This window comes from Garra rufa, chromosome 24 (assembly GCF_049309525.1).
Source record: "Garra rufa chromosome 24, GarRuf1.0, whole genome shotgun sequence".
In the NCBI taxonomy this organism is placed as follows: Eukaryota; Metazoa; Chordata; class Actinopteri; order Cypriniformes; family Cyprinidae; genus Garra; species Garra rufa.
In genome coordinates this window covers 28968548-28986005 of record NC_133384.1, presented here as the reverse complement: position 1 = coordinate 28986005, position 17458 = coordinate 28968548, and the positions used below count along the sequence as shown (strand labels likewise).

Genomic DNA, 17458 nt, shown 5'->3' with positions numbered 1-17458 from the left:
TCTGTGGCACGGTCCAGCAAATGCACTCAGAAACAACAGCAATAGTGGAGTTTTTTTTTTTAAAAACATGGTCTGGTCGACATCGCTAATGGGCCCAACAGGAAGGAAATGTAATTTGAAAGGAGCTGATCTATGTACGCCATTGTTGTGGGGTAATGCTGATGTAATTATTATCTGCCGTTGATGGAGGTCGGTAGAGGAAGGATTTGGGACCGTGCCACAAATTTGTGCAGCATGCCAGGATGTCGTTCATTCACATAGAGCCACACAAAACACTACATAGATGGTTAGACAAGCTTTCTGTGAAATAAACAGCTAAAAAACAACTTAGAATTGGTGTGGTCTGCACTGAATTTGATCTAATGAGGTTATATTACATAACACATCTCCTATATCCTGCCTTACAAATGACTTTGCAACAGGCGATTTATCATTTACATTAAAAACAGTTTTAATTAATAGCTTGCATTGAATATTCTCACTGCAACGGCTAAATAAAGATTGCTTCACAGAAACTCATACATCATATGGCGTGATATTGTGACACGGTTATGAAAGTTCTTTGATCGCCACACGTCAAAATGAGAAAAAGGGTCCTATAGCTTCAGCTTTAAATCGGTTATGAAAGCAAATGATATAAAATGACAGTACGCTAATGTGTTCGGGGTGGGGCTGACCTTTTCTGTGCTCAGAGCTACAGCTGCCTGGTTCAGGCATGCATGAGGCCTGCCCTTTCTACAGATATTCTTATACTTTATATGCTTTATAATGCAATCTATGCATGCGGAAGGACGTTAGCTTCGAAACGGTATTATTTCATCCGGTGCATGCTATAGAAGAGCTCTTCATACCAAAATAATGTAATATAAAGACATAAAATATATAAAAGCAATGCCGGTCTGTGTTAGTTCCACTAATAAACTCAATTCAACAACGTAAAGCTTTATAATTTATGATAATATAATGGATGGAGTCCAAATTCAAAGAAATATGATCAAGTCCTACATTCATTATATCCAAGGGGATGGTCTTTATTTGATTAAATAAATGAAATAACTGACAACTAATGAGGAATTCTGTGGCAGAATATTTTATATTAATGACTAGAGCGGTCTCACGATAAGTACTTAAATTTAATATAGTCTGACTGGCATGTCCCCAATTAGATATTTCCTAATAAGTCTCTTATTAGATATGCCCGATTTTGTCCCATAATACAGTCTCACACCGCAAAATAGTTGAGTGTTTGCACAGCTATATAGAACTGTAATTGCCACTGTCATATGAAGTCTTAATTATGAGTTTGCCACATTGCAAGGGCCTTTAAATTGAGCAACAGTAGCATCTGCTGGTTGGAAAAGGACATAGCAGGAATGATTGTAATTTGAATGAATGGGAACTGTATAACACAGTTCTTAAATATATAGAGTTGGGCCACTACAGTAATTAAAGTGATTAAAGGCATTTATTTTGTAGTATATAAATAATAAAACACAGTTTCAATTAATGTAGTGTTAAATAGCTACATTGCCCACATCTTAAATTTCGTAAATGTTAGTTTACACACACATATTAGTAACCTTAGGTTACAAACTGGACTCCAAACCCCATAATTAAGTAGTATGTAACACACACATGTACAAGTCTGCCTTTTAAACTTTAAAAACAATAATTTGATGTAAACCACTATTATTTTTTCACGGTTCAGAATTAAATAACCTTTCAAGGCAAGGGCTGTTGGCCAAAAACCAACCATAACATCAATCCAAATACCGTAAACATAGGCCTTCACGTGGGCGTCCCTCAGCGCTCAACTCTCAGCCCTTTCCTAGGCGAGCGGTTTCCGATTCTGCGCAGTTGAGCTTGATCCGCCTTGGCTGAGCTTTTGAGAGTTGTGCGGAAAAACCGATGAAGTCCAGAAAACTTGTTACAAAGTAGCGATTTGAGCAACGATGAGTGGATCTGTTGTCGACAACCACACCGTGTCATCGGGCAATTCTTCGGTTGCGGTTCCGACAGACATCAGCGGACCAATATTAGATCTAGACGAAGACGATGACTTGGAAGTTTTCAGTAAGGTAATTTATGATCAACTAGTTTCAACTGAGATCGACCGCAGGTTGTTCGATCGGTTCTGTGAAGCCCATACGTAACTAGAGTCGATATCTTTTGATTCTACTTCATAAATGACAAAAAAAATCTGAACTTCTCACTTAAATCTTAATGTTTTGCTGTGATCTGAAGTTCCAAAGGTCAGCGATCAGGCGCTGTCATGCCATGTTTTTTTTTTCACTTCTAATTTTTCTCTTTTTTTACTTAGACTTCGTCTAAACGTCTTTTGATGCAAGACAATTATTTTTAAATAGTCAGAGCTCATCGATCAGCTCAGTAGAGATTCAGCTTGTGCGAACACCTCTGTTATTTGATATCTGTCTGTCTTACTGTCGCGGACATAATGTATCAGTCTGACTGTGTCTGTATATGTGGTTGTCAGTCAGTCAGTCAGTCAGTCAGTCACTCACTCACTCAGTCAAGTCCGCCTGTCTGTCGAGGGTTTGGAGTGCCCTAGTAGTCAGTCAACCAGGCAAAACACCCTAACAATTCCCAGCAAGCTTTTAAAACACTCTAGCAATACCTGTCAACAGTTAGAACACACTAGCAATGCCTAGTAAAAGTTAGAAGACTATAACTATAAACCATAACATCCTAACAACTAGGCAATACCCTTACAATTACAAGAAGTATATACACCACAGCCATGGATGACAACAGTTAGAACACAATAATAACACCTAGCAACAGGTAGAAAATTCTAGAAACACCTAGCAACCAGCCAGAATACCCTAGAAATTAGACAGAACACCCTAGCAATGTCTGGCAACAGTTAGAACTCCCTAGTAATGCCTAGTAACAGTTAGAACACCAAACAATTCCCAGTAAGCTGTTAGAGCAACACATGACAACAGTTAGAATGCTATAGTAACACCTAATAACAAGTTCAAATACTCTAACAACTGTCCAGAACACCCTAGACACCATAGCAATGGCTGACAACAGTTAGAACACCCTAGTAATACATAGTAACCGTTAGAACACCCTAGAAACCAGCCAGAACACCCTAACAATTCCTAGCAAGCTGTTAGAACACCCTAGCAACACCTGACAACAGTTAAAACACCCTAGCAACACCTAGTAACTGTTAAAAAACACCCTAGAAATGTGACAGAACACCCTAAAGATTTCCAGCAAGCAGTTAGAACACCCCAGCAATGTGTGGCAACAGTTAGAACACCCTAGTAATACATAGTAACAGTTAGAACACCCTAACAGCACCTAGCAACAGTTAGAACACCCTAGAAACAAGACAGAACAACCTAACAATTTCCATCAAGCAGTTAGAACACCCTAGCAATGTCTAGCTACAGTTAGAACACCCTTGTAAAAGTTAGAACAGCATAACAACAGTTAGAACACCATAACAACTGGCCAGAACGCCCTAGAAACCAGCCAGAGCACCCTAACAATTCCTAGCAAACTGTTAGAACACCCTAGAAATGAGACAGAACCCTAATGATTTCCAGCAACAGTTAGAACACCCTAGTTATACATAGTAACAGTTAGAACACCCTAACAGCTGGCCAAAACACCCTAGAAACCAGCCAGAACACCCTAGCAATTCCCAACAAGCTGTTAGAACACCCTAGCAACATCTGACAACAGTTAGAACAACCTAACAACTGGCCAGAACACATTTATTTTTATATTTATTCATTCGTTCATTTTTTTTATTTTTTTTTAGTTATCTATTTTTATACATTTTATTTATGCATTTTATATAATAATTTACTCATTTTCTATGAATCTTTTATAAATTAAGTTAGAACACCCTAGCAACATCTGACAACAGTTAGAACAACCTAACAACTGGCCAGAACACCCTAGAAACCAGCCAGAACACCCTAACAATACCAAGCAAGCTGTTAGAACACCCTAGCAACACCTCACAACAGTGACAACAGTTAGAGCACTCTAACAACACATAGTAACAGTTAGAACACCCTAAATACCCTACCAATTCATAGTAAATGGCTTGAACACCTATAACATCACCCAACAAGTGTTTACAACACCCTAGTAATGTCTAGCAAGAATTAGAACACCCTAGCAATGCCTAGCAACAGTTAGAACACCCTAAAAACTAATAACTAACCCTAATAATTCTCAGCAAGCAGTACGAACAACCTAGCACTGCTCTAGCAATCACTCAGATGCTAGATGACACTGAGATTATCTTTAAACTGTTTTAAGATTTTAGATTTCAGCTTTCTCAGCCTGACATAAAAGTTATTCTTGACAAACTTTCATGTGTAGTTGTTTATACTCTCTCTAACTCTGGTTGCTGTTGTAGTCAGTATCAGCAGTGAGTAAATGGTTATGAATGGAAGCGTGGTGTTTGTTGGGTAAAGCAGCAGTGCAGTTTGTGCTGACTACAGGCCAGTTTGTTATGACAGGAAACAGACGCTCAGGCTTCTTTCCCAGCAGCTGCGGCTAAACGAGAGGGATTTGCATGCGTCAGTGTTTGGACCAGGAAAAGATAGCAAGACAGTAGGAAAATCAGATGTTTGTCTTTTACTCTGATCAAAACACAAACACAGCTCTCAAATCAAGTTCAGAGCAATGGTACATTTACACAATTTCCAATTATAATCATACACTGTTACAGCATGATACTGCGGTTATGTGGTTTAGTAGCATATATTGTGTTTATGTTTTGTATGTTGCTTGCTTGTACTGTTGAGCGTTGATCGTTCCTCACGTGTCCTGATGCACGTTTTGTATTTTGTGTAGGATACGACTCTAACAGACGGCAGCTCTTTCAACGCCTCCATGCAGACCTCCCCTGCTTCGATGATCAACCAGTACAAGTTTGAGGAGGAAGAGGAAGTTGACACCAAAGATATTTTTGTCATAGTCGATAACCCAGAGAGCCATGTAACAGCTATTGAGACATACATAACCTACCGGGTTGTGACCAAGGTACGGCCGAACTGTGCACAAACTCACCAACTCACTATGTGAATAATTCTCTCATCGTTTTTCATCATTCTGTCTCACGTCAGACCACACGGAGCGAGTTTGACTCAAGTGAGTTTGAGGTGCGAAGACGATACCAGGACTTCCTGTGGTTAAAGGGACGTCTGGAAGAAGCTCATCCCACGCTCATTGTTCATGTAGGTGAAGTGTGTTATTTAGTATGGAAGTCTATGGGATGAGGTGTTAAGGAGAGTCTGTTCATTTTCAAGTAAACTTTATTAAACATTATTTCTCTCCCCTGTCAAAATAATTCAATGTCTGGTCTATTTATAAATGTTTTTGGTTGTGGTGTTTAAACTCTCATTAAACATTGACCTGGTTGTGTCCCATCAGCCGCTGCCGGAGAAGTTTGTGATGAAAGGAATGGTGGAAAGGTTTAGTGAAGATTTCATTGAGACGAGGAGGAGGGCGCTGAACAGGTTCCTTAACAAAACGGCAGAACATCCGATTTTCTCCAGCAGTGAGGACTTTAAGATCTTTCTCACAGCAGCATCTGAGGTAAGATTGACTGATTGATTGATTTGTATTTAGTTGTCTATATATCTATTTTTATACATTTTTAATACATTATATAAAATTGTAAAATTGTGTTCATTCAGTTATCTGTTTTTATTTTATGTTATCTATCCATTTTAAAATGTATTCATTTTTATTTAGTTATCTGTGAATCTGTTCCATAAATTTTATAAAAGTGATTTATACGTTATTTAAACTTTTATTTATTATTTATTATTATTTTGCCTTTTTTTCTTTTTCTATTTTTATTCAGTTTTTTATTCATTTGTTTATTCAGTTATCTATTTTATACATTTTATTATTTATTTATTTTTACTTAGTTATCTATTAAACTATTCTATACGTTTCATACAAGTGATTTACACATTATTTAAACATTTATTTTTATATTTATTCATTCATTCATTTTTTAAAAATTTTTTTAGTTATCTATTTTTATACATTTTATTTATGCATTTTATATAATAATTTATTCATTTTCTATGAATCTTTTATAAATTCTATATACTTGATTTATACATTATTTAAACATGCATTTGTGTATTTATTGATTCATTAATTCATTAATTTTTTAGTTGGATATTTATTTAGTTATCTATTTTATATATTATACAATTTATTAGTTCATTCATTCAGTTATCTATTTTTATACATTTAATTTATACATTTTATTAAATATTTTTTATTTAGCTATCTATGAATCTGTTTTATAACTTCTATACAACTGATACATGATTTAAACATTTATTCTGATGTTCATTCATTCATTCATTCAGTTATCTATTTTTCTACATTTAATACAATTTATTTATACATTTCATTTTTAATTTAATTTATTTTATATTTATTCATCCATTTTTAGTTATAGATTTGACATTTAATAGTTTATGTTTTTTATTTAGTAATTTATTCGTTTTTGTTTTCGTTATCTATGAACAAAGTGATTTATACTTTATTTAAACATTTATTTTTATATTCATTCATTCAAATTTTTATTTAGTTAGCTATCTATTTTTATACATTTAATACAGTTTATTTATACATTTTATTTATTAATTTTTATTTAGTTATCTATGAATCTGCTCTATAAATTTATAAAGTAATTTATACATTACTTAAACATTTATTTTTATATTCATTCATTGATTTTAAGTTATCGGTTTTTATTTAGTTACCTGTATCTATTTTTATACATTATACAATTTATTTATTTGTTCATTAAGTTATCTATTTTTATACATTTAATAAAATGTATTTATACATTTTATAAATTCATTCATTTTTATTTAGTTATCTATGAATCTGTTCTATAAAGTTTATACTGTTAGTTTATACATTATTTAAACATTTATTTTTATATTTATTCATTCAAGCATACAGTTTATTTATACATTTCATTTATTCATTCATTTTATTTAGTCATCTATGTATCTATTTTTATGAATTTTATACACTTTATTTATTAATTCATTCATTCAGTTTTCTATTTAATACAGTTTATTTATACATTTCATTTATTCATTAATTTTTATTTAGTTATTTATTAATCTATTTTTATTAATTTTATACACTTTATTTAGTTATCTATATATTTTTATACATTAATACAGTTTATTTATACATTTTATTTATTCATTCATTTTTATTTTGTCATCTATGAATCTATTCTATAAATTTTATACTGTTTAAACATTTTTAAACATTAATTTTCTATACTTTATTCAGTCTTTTATTTAGTTATCGATCTATTTTTATACATTTAATAATTTATTTATACATTATTTATTTTTTAATTTTTATTTAGTCGTCCATGAATCTGTTCTATAAATTTTAAACCTGTTAGTTTATACATTATTTAAACATTTATTTTTAGATTTATTCATTCAAGCATAGTTTATTTATACATTTCATTTATTTATTATTTTTTTAGTTATCTGTGAATCTGTTTTTATGAATTTTATACGCTTTATTCATTCATTTAGTTATCTATTTTTACACATTTAATACAGTTTATTTATACATTTCATTATTCATTCATTTTTATTTATTTATCTATAAATCTGTTTTTATGAACTTTACAATAATTGATTTACATTTATTTTTCTGTTCATTCAAGTATTTATTTTACATTTTATATGAACTTATTTATAAGTATAACTTACTATTTGATTCACTTATCTATGTATTTATATTTATTCATTCATTTAGTGTAGTTCTAGTGACTTGTAATACTTAAAAAGGTACAATAGGGGTATTAAACGTCATTAAACTCTATAAGTATTAAACTGTAATGCATAATTAATGCCAAACCATATCTAGAAATCAAAATATCATACAACCTAAGAGCTTTTTGACCTGGGCTGGTAAGTAATCACCCAGCAGCCAGGCAGAACATCCTAGCAACCACGTAGCAGGGCTATGTTATAATTACCATTTTTTGTTGAGGTTTCATTGTTAGGTTTTGCTTGCCTGCCAGTCTCATTGTTTTCTTCCTAATAAGGACGTTAAAACCTGTCTGTACACACACACACACACACTCACATACAGTCCCACGTTACCCTGATAACCACTGACCTTCTGTGCGTTCACTATATGTGATCTCAGTTTTGCTTTATATGTTGAATCCACGCAGATAATGTGACAGTTTCTGTGTTTAGACCCGGCTGAGTGACCTCTAAGATAAGTACTCTATAAAGAGCTCCTCACTTCCCTTCAGTCATAATAAAAGAAGTTTTGCTGCTATGGATATTTAGCGCTTCATAGGCTGCAGTACAGTTTTATCAGCTATTTGCAGTGGTTTTGCCATTACTGGCCGACCATGAAAATATGCCGACATTTTCAGCCATTAGAGGCTTTTGCTGAGACTAACTCTGACAATTCCTCTGATTTTCTGTGCAGGAGTTGACCTCTCACAAGAAACAAGGTCCAGGGTTTCTGAGCCGGATGGGGGAGACGGTAAAAGCCGTCGCTGCTGCGGTTAGAGGGGTCAGAAACCGGCCACAGGAGTTCACCGACATGCAGGAATACGTGGAGGCCTTCAGTCAGAAGATCAGCTCACTTGATAAAGTTACTCAAAGGATCGTCAGAGAGCAGAAAGGTTGGACTTGAGTGACACTCAAAAGATTAGTTCACTTCCAGAACAAAAATTTACAGATAATGCACTCATCCCTTTGTCATCCAAGATGTTCATGTCTTTCTTTCTTCAGTCGTAAAAAATGTGTTTTTTGAGGAAAACATTTCAGGATTTCTCTCTATATAATGGATATGTATGGTTTGAGCTTCCAAAAATGCAGTTTAAATGCAGCTTCAAAGGGCTCTAACCGATCCCAGGCGAGGAAGAAGGGTCTCATCTTGCGAACAATTGGTTATTTTCAGATCAAAAAAACAGTTTATATACTTCTTAACCTCAAATGCTCGTCTTGTCTCGATGCACATGCATAGTCTGTGTGATCCGGTTCAATACAGTTAGGGTATGTCGAAAAACTCCCATCTTGTTTTTGTCTTCAACATCAAAAAATCTCCCTTTTTTGTAAAGTTAAAGTTGGGGAAGAAAACGAGATGGGAGTTTTTCGACATATCACACAGACTACGCATGTGCATCGCAGAGACAAAACGTCTCGGTAACGTATTGTAACCCTAGTTCCCTGAAGGAGGGAACGGAGACGTCTCGTCGAGACCGACGAATTGGGGATATCGCCTGGAACCCAATTCGTCGGTCTCGACGAGACGTCGAAGGAACCGACTGATAGGGAACGTCTCGGTTACGTATTGTAACCCTCGTTCCCTGAAGGAGGGAACGGCGACGTCTCGTCGAGACCAACGAATTGGGGATATCGCCTGGAACCCAATTCGTCGGTCTCGACGAGACGCCGAAGGAACCGACTGATAGGGAAAGTCTCGGTTACGTATTGTAACCCTCGTTCCCTGAAGGAGGGAACGGAGACGTCTCGTCGAGGTCGACGAATTGGGGATATCGCCTGGAACCCAATTCGTCGGTCTCGACGAGACGTCGAAGGAACCGACTGATAGGGAACGTCTCGGTTACGTATTGTAACCCTCGTTCCCTGAAGGAGGGAACGGAGACGTCTCGTCGAGACCGACGAATTGGGGATATCGCCTGGAACCCAATTTGTCGGTCTCGACGAGACGCCGAAGGAACCGACTGATAGGGAACGTCTCGGTTACGTATTGTAACCCTCGTTCCCTGAAGGAGGGAACGGAGACGTCTCGTCGAGACCGACGAATTGGGGATATCGCCTGGAACCCAATTCGTCGGTCTCGACGAGACGCCGAAGGAACCGACTGATAGGGAACGTCTCGGTTACGTATTGTAACCCTCGTTCCCTGAAGGAGGGAACGGTGACGTCTCGTCGAGACCGACGAATTGGGGATATCGCCTGGAACCCAATTCGTCGGTCTCGACGAGACGTCGAAGGAACCGACTGATAGGGAACGTCTCGGTTACGTATTGTAACCCTCGTTCCCTGAAGGAGGGAACGGAGATGTCTCGTCGAGACCGACGAATTGGGGATATCGCCTGGAACCCAATTCGTCGGTCTCGACGAGACGTCGAAGGAACCGACTGATAGGGAACGTCTCGGTTACGTATTGTAACCCTCGTTCCCTGAAGGAGGGAACGGAGACGTCTCGTCGAGACCGACGAATTGGGGATATCGCCTGGAACCCAATTCGTCGGTCTCGACGAGACGCCGAAGGAACCGACTGATAGGGAACGTCTCGGTTACGTATTGTAACCCTCGTTCCCTGAAGGAGGGAACGTAGACGTCTCGTCGAGACCGACGAATTGGGGATATCGCCTGGAACCCAATTCGTCGGTCTCGACGAGACGTCGAAGGAACCGACTGATAGGGAACGTCTCGGTTACGTATTGTAACCCTCGTTCCCTGAAGAAGGGTACGTAGACGTCTCGTCGAGACCGACAAATTGGGGATATCGCCTGGAACCCGAGACGTCAAAGGAACCGACTGATAGGGAACGTCTCGGTTACGTATTGTAACCCTCGTTCCCTGAAGGAGGGAACGGTGACGTCTCGTCGAGACCGACAAATTGGGGATATCGCCTGGAACCCAATTTGTCGGTCTTGACGAGACGTCGAAGGAACCGACTGATAGGGAACGTCTCGGTTACGTATTGTAACCCTCATTCCCTGAAGGAGGGAACGTAGACGTCTCGTCGAGACCGACAAATTGGGGATATCGCCTGGAACCCGAGACGTCAAAGGAACCGACTGATAGGGAACGTCTCGGTTACGTATTGTAACCCTCGTTCCCTGAAGGAGGGAACGTAGACGTCTCGTCGAGACCGACGAATTGGGGATATCGCCTGGAACCCAATTCGTCGGTCTTGACGAGACGTCGAAGGAACCGACTGATAGGGAACGTCTCGGTTACGTATTGTAACCCTCGTTCCCTGAAGGAGGGAACGTAGACGTCTCGTCGAGACCGACGAATTGGGGATATCGCCTGGAACACGAGACGTCAAAGGAACCGACTGATAGGGAACGTCTCGGTTACGTATTGTAACCCTCATTCCCTGAAGGAGGGAACGGAGACGTCTCATTGAGACCGACGAATTGGGTTCCAGGCGATATCCCCAATTCGTCGGTCTCGACGAGACGTCGAAGGAACCGACTGATAGGGAACAAGATGACCATTTGAGGTTAAAAAGTATATAAATTGTTGATTTGTTTCGAAAATAACCAATCGTTTCGTTAGATAAGACCCTTCTTCCTCGGCTGGGATCATTTGAAGCTGCATTTAAACTGCATTTTCGGAAGCTCAAACTTGGGGGCACCGTACATATCCATTATATGAAGAGGAATCCTGAATTATTTTCCTCAGAAAACATTATTTCTTTACCACTGAGGAAAGAAAGACATGGACATCTTGGATGACAAGGGGGTGAGTACATTATCTGTACATTTTTGTTCTGGAAGTGAACTAATCCTTCAAAGGAAACATATTTGTATGGGCTATAGCTGCTGTATTGATGGAAATGCTGCATAAACCAGCTGTTGTTGTTGTTGTTGTTGTTGTTATAGAATACCTGGAGGAGCTGAAGGAGTGTGGGCCGACATACGCGCTGTGGTCACAATCTGAGGAGGAGCTGGCCGAGCCTCTAAAGAATGTGGCAGGATGTGTGGACAGATGCTGCAAGGAGACTGAGGAGCAGGTCAAACATGTCAATGATAACCTGATTCCTGTCCTTCATGAATACGTCCTCTGTGCAGACACACTCAAGGTACACAAGCTGAAAAGATACTCCTGTTTTGTCTTTTTTAAAGGGATAGATCACACTAAAATTCACTAAAAATTCAGTCATCATTTATTCAGCTTTATATCACTGAACCAAGTTTAACTTCTCTTTGTTTGCAGAACACCTTTTTTTCCAAATAAATTAATACTGTTATTCAGCAAGGATGCATTAAATTGATCAACAGTGATGGTAGAGACATATATAATGTTACAAAATATTTTTATTTAAATTAAATGTGGTTATTTTGAACTCTCTGTAAATCAAAGAATCATTAAAAAAATGTATTACAGTTTCAACAACTGTAATTAAATGTTGATAATGACCAGATGTTTCTTAAGCAGCAAATCAGCGTATTAGAATGATTTCTGAAGGATCATGTGACACTGAATACTGAAGTAATGATGCTGAAAATTCAGCTTTTTTTTTTAATATGCTTTAAAATAGTTGTAGCATCATTACTCCAGTCTTCAGTGTCACATGATCCTTCAGAAATAATTATAATATGCTGATTTATCATCCATGTTAGAAACAATCGTGCTGCTTAATATTTTTTTGAACCTGTGATACTTTTTTTATGATTCTTTGATCAATAAAACATTAAAAAAGAACAGCTTTATTTAAAATAAAAATATTTTGTAGTGTTTGGGGTCAGTAAATGCTGTACTTTAACTTTTTATTCATCAAAGAATCCTGAAAAATGATCACAGGTATATATAAATCAGGTAATAAATCAGCATATTAGAATGATTTCTGAAAAATCATATGACATTGAAGCATGTAGTAATGGCTGATGAAAATTCAGCTTTGCGTCACGAAAGTAAATACAATTTTAAAGTATATTAAAATAGAAAAACACTATTTTGAATTGCAATAATATTTCACAATATTAGTTTTTTGTGTATTTTTAATCAAATAAATGCAGAGTATCTTTTAAAACATTAAAATCTTACTGATCCCAAACTTTTGAATGGCAATGTATTTTCAAACACAAAAATGTGTGTTTTACTATATTTTTGATCAAATAAATTCAGACTTGGTGAGTATAAGTAAATCAAAAAAAAAAAAAACTTTTGAACAACGTTCTTCAAAATATCACTATTTTTTGTGTTCTGTAAAAATAAAAATATAAAGTCATTTGGTTCAGAAAGGCAAGAGGGTGAGTAAATCGCATCAGAGTTTTTATTTTTAAGTGAACTATTCCTTTAAGTATACAATGTTATTCATTTTGTTTCGGTTAAATCAAATGTTCAGTTCTATTTAGTTCGGGGCAAATGACCTGCTAGTATTCAAATCATATTTGAATTGATGTGATGTTTGCTGCATTTCATCCCATCTGACATAAACCTTGACGCAAAGCTAAGATCAATACAGCCGGCATTATGTTTTTCCGAGGCTTATTACATATTTCATCGCAGCCTAAGATTTCATTAAAATATATTGATTACAATTTTCATACTTCATGAGTATCGATCATGGGTTTTCAGGCGGTACTAAGGAGGCGAGACAACATCCAGGCGGATTTCGAAACGAAGACTGAAGCTCTTGCCACGAAGAAGGCCGACAGGGATTCGGTAGGTCTATTATTGACTCTTTCAATTCTCAACATAATCCATCCCGTGCTCTTTAGAAAATTCATGGAGATTATTTTTAATAAAAACAGAGCTCTTGCTGTCATCCCAGCTTTCATTAGACAGCTCGGTTTAAGCTGTAAAAGGAATTTGGAGAGATTATACGATCGCTGTAGATGTCCCTTGAAGCCAGACTTGAAGTGGGACGCTTTCAAATATTACTCATACTGCCCAAGCTAATATTGCCATATTTAAGTCTCTTTGGCTTTTTGAGTTTATTTTTGTCAATTCCATCAAATACCAGGCGCTGGACAGTTGAATGCTTTAAAAGGGTATTAATGGACAAAGTACCGATGGTGTCCAGAGAAGCTTAGCAGCATCTCGGCTCTCTTGTCAATTTAATTACGTGCTTTGATTGAGCGCGGTCCCTGCTGACTTATGCTGCTTACTACAAAATGCCATTTCCAAAATGAGAAGGTATCCCCAATGGCCTTTTTTTAAAAACAAAGAACTATTCCAGATTCCAGATTCACCCTGAAGCAAAAACGATAAGCCATATAATGTATTTGAATATGGTACTTATGCAAAAATGCTTGTGTCCACATTCATGCATTGAATCAGTGTAAAATTTGCATAAAATAACTACTAAACAATGAATTAGTAGTGAGCAATGCTAGGGAACTTATTTTAAAATTGTACTTTGCTCAAGCTTAAAGCTACTCAATTTAAATTTGTTAAACACCATTCAGGCTATGTAATAAAAAAAACTTTTTTTGATACATTGACCCCTAAATCAGGCTGCAAAGGCCTCCTTCCTAAGATATAAAGTATATCTATGTATTTAAATGTAAATAGACCTATTTTATTCTGTGAAAACTAAAAAAAAATGGGTCAAAATTGTGTATTGTGTATATAAAATATGTGGAAAATATTTAGTTAATATATTCATTAAATATTTTACTTAAAGTAAGTGATTGAATGTATATAAATTATTAGATAAATTAATCAAATAATACTTATAAATAAAAAATACATGTAAGAAGAATTATAATAATAAATGAGCAAATAAATGTGTAAACAAACTGCATAAATGAATTCTAAAAATAGAATTCTAAAACTAGATTGATAGATAACCAAATAAAAATGAATGAATATGAAATATTTCAATAAATTGTATTAAACTGGAGAGATAACTGAATAAATAAATATTTACTAAATATTTAATTATAGTTTGATTTTAAATTTTCCGAATTTCTTTGCTGCTCATCATTGGGGTGATTTTTAAATCCTCTGAAGAGAAAATGTTTTAACTTGACTTAAACATGTATATTTTACTTTAACATAATTATTATTCAGATTGGGACTACAGAGCATGGATCGCAATCATTGATTTAGATTTGAACTTTGAAGCAGGTTCGCAGTTTTTTAGCTTTAAATCAGAACTTCGGAACATGGCTCGCATTAAACATTTTGCTACAACAGACCTAAAGCACCAATAAAAATATAAATAAATGCCTTGTGAATTGTTTTTGAACTGGTTGATTTACACAAAAGAAGCAGTTCACTAAAAAGTCATTCTAAATAAGGGTGATTGATTAATTCTTCTGTTTGCTCAAATGTAAAACTACTTGTGCAATGTAACATGGCAGTTGATGGCATTTCTAAATTTCCAAAGTGTGATGTTATTCAGCAGCAAACGTGTTTTGTGACTTCAAGTCCAGACGTGTTCATGTTCATGTGTCAATTGCTCATGTGTCCATTGAAGGATTCTAAGGTGCTGAGTTTAGCATGGGACAGCTTGGTGGGACGGTCCCCTGAGGAGGTCAAACAGCAGAAACAGCAGAAACTTAAGGGCGAGATTAAGGAGGTAACACTTCCCCTTAGCGCTTGGGCTTGGCCGTACTAGCTTCTTCTGGCTTTATCTACTCAAGGGTTCGTTTGACATGGTAGATGGTTTTTCTGAGGCGACCACACCTTAATATGAGGGCGTGTTGTCGCCTTGTCTTTGTTTCACACATTTTTGCTTCATTTAGGTCAGCATGTGGCTTTATGTTTGAATGCTGTGGAGTGTGATGTCAACATCTAACATGCTGTGGCTATTTGGAGTGGATAACCGCCTAATATTTCACTCTGCTGCTGAGCTTGATAGTATAGTAGGCTTTTTCTTATAGAATCGAGGTGTGGTGCATGTGACCTTTTTCATACTCGTCCCTCTACTTCTGTGCTACAGACATGAATGAAACCTCAAATCATGTAGGTTGTTGAGGAGAGGTGTGTTATTACGTTCTTGGAGGCCAGTTGGAACAGTAACATCAGGCCCATCATTCTTAACTTATGAGTTTTGTGTCGAGGAATCATTATAGTTTCTATTTTATATCATTGTAATTTTAGTATATTTTAGGACTGCCAAAGTTTATTTATTTATTTATTAATTCATTCATTATTATTTTAAACATTTTCAGTTTGTATTTTACATTTTAGTGTTTTAGAGCCGCCAAAGGTAATGAGTTAATTTGAATAATTTTTGTGTTTTATTTATTTATTTTTTGTCTTGTTTTTAATTTAGTTTACAGTGTCATTGTTGCTTTTTTCTACATTTTTTCCTTTATGTAAATTTTAGTCTTTTGTAGTAGTAGTAACTTTTTGCCCTCCAGCTTACCTCATTGTTACAGTATTTTTTATTTTAAATTTGTCTTATTTTTGTATTTTAGGGCTGCCAAACTTTCTTTCTTTCTTTCTTAAATTCTTTTTATTTTGTTACTTTTTAAATTGAACCCGTCATTGTTTCTTTAAACATTTTTAGTTTTTATTTTACATTTATTTTACAAACTTTAATATTTTTTACATTTTATTTTATTTTTTTATTTAGTTTATAGTTATTGTTACTTTTATTTTTTTCCTTTATTGAAATTTTAGTGATTTATAGTACTACCAAAATTAATGTTAATTATTATTACCTTATTGTTACAGCTATTTTTATTTACAAATGTTCTTATTTTAGTATTTTAGCATTGCCAAAGTTACTTCAAACTTTAAACATTTAAAAATGTTTACTTTAACTTCAGTGGCCCTAAAATACTAAAATGTAATGATAATAATAATTATATATATATATATATATATATATATATATATATATATATATATATATATTTATATTTATTTTTTTATTTTTTCAGTTTGTTTCTAATTTAGTTTATAGTGTCATTGTACTTTTTTCTCAATTTTTCCTATTATTGAAATTTTTGTATTTTGTAGTGTTGCCAAGGTTAATGTGTTAACTTTATTTATTTATTTTTACTCCAGTTTACCTCTCATTGTTGCAGCATTTTTTATTTACAATTTTATTTTTATTTAATTTTAACCCATTATCTTTACTTTAAACATTTTCAGATTTTATTTGACATTTTATTTTACAAACTTCATGACTTCATAACTTAATTTTTTATTTTATTTTGTATTCAGTTTTTTTTTAGCTTATATTTAGTTTATAGTGTTCCTTTTTCTACATTTTTCCTTTATTTTTAATTTTACAAACTTGAATTATTGTTTATTTCATTTTGAGTTTACTCTAAAAAAAATTCTTTATTTATATTTTAGTAATTTGTAGTACTGCCAAGATTAATGTGTTAACTTTTTTCAGTTTGTCTTATAGTTAAAGCAATTTTTATTTCAATTTATTTTTTTTCTTATTTCTTATTGTAGTATTTTAGAGTTGACTTTTTGTTTTTTCTCAGTTGTATTAGTTTTTACTCTTTGTTTGAGTTACTAAAAATACTTAGTAAGTTTTTGTTTTGGGTTTTCGCTTGGATAGTTTGTTATAATATCATAGAGACTTAAAATTGGGCTTTTGAACTTATTTTTGCTCTTTTGACAAAAAAAAAAGTATCCACATACCAGGCAACCACCCAGAACTGAACAGGCGAGTATTGCATAGACAAGCAATGTAAAAAATGCTTCTTTAAAAATATTTGCTTTGCTAGCAGACTGCATGAGTTTAACAG

The 17458-nt window shown here is 35.0% G+C and overlaps 1 protein-coding gene across 3 annotated transcripts in view; it reads left to right on the top strand.

Annotated features, from left to right (window-relative positions):
- The first annotated feature begins 1867 nt into the window (after positions 1 to 1867).
- snx7 (sorting nexin 7) overlaps positions 1868 to 17458 on the top strand; it is a 29427-nt gene continuing 13836 nt past the window's right edge. The window contains exons 1-8 of one of the 3 annotated variants that reach the window (XM_073830812.1): positions 1868 to 2078; positions 4849 to 5037; positions 5121 to 5231; positions 5428 to 5592; positions 8509 to 8707; positions 11672 to 11871; positions 13371 to 13457; positions 15220 to 15321. In XM_073830812.1, the coding sequence (XP_073686913.1) occupies positions 1953 to 2078; positions 4849 to 5037; positions 5121 to 5231; positions 5428 to 5592; positions 8509 to 8707; positions 11672 to 11871; positions 13371 to 13457; positions 15220 to 15321 (1179 nt within the window). In that variant the 5' untranslated portion in view covers positions 1868 to 1952. The remainder of the gene's footprint in view (positions 2079 to 4848; positions 5038 to 5120; positions 5232 to 5427; positions 5593 to 8508; positions 8708 to 11671; positions 11872 to 13370; positions 13458 to 15219; positions 15322 to 17458) is intronic. The other 2 variants (XM_073830814.1, XM_073830813.1) reach the window with 2 other exon arrangements.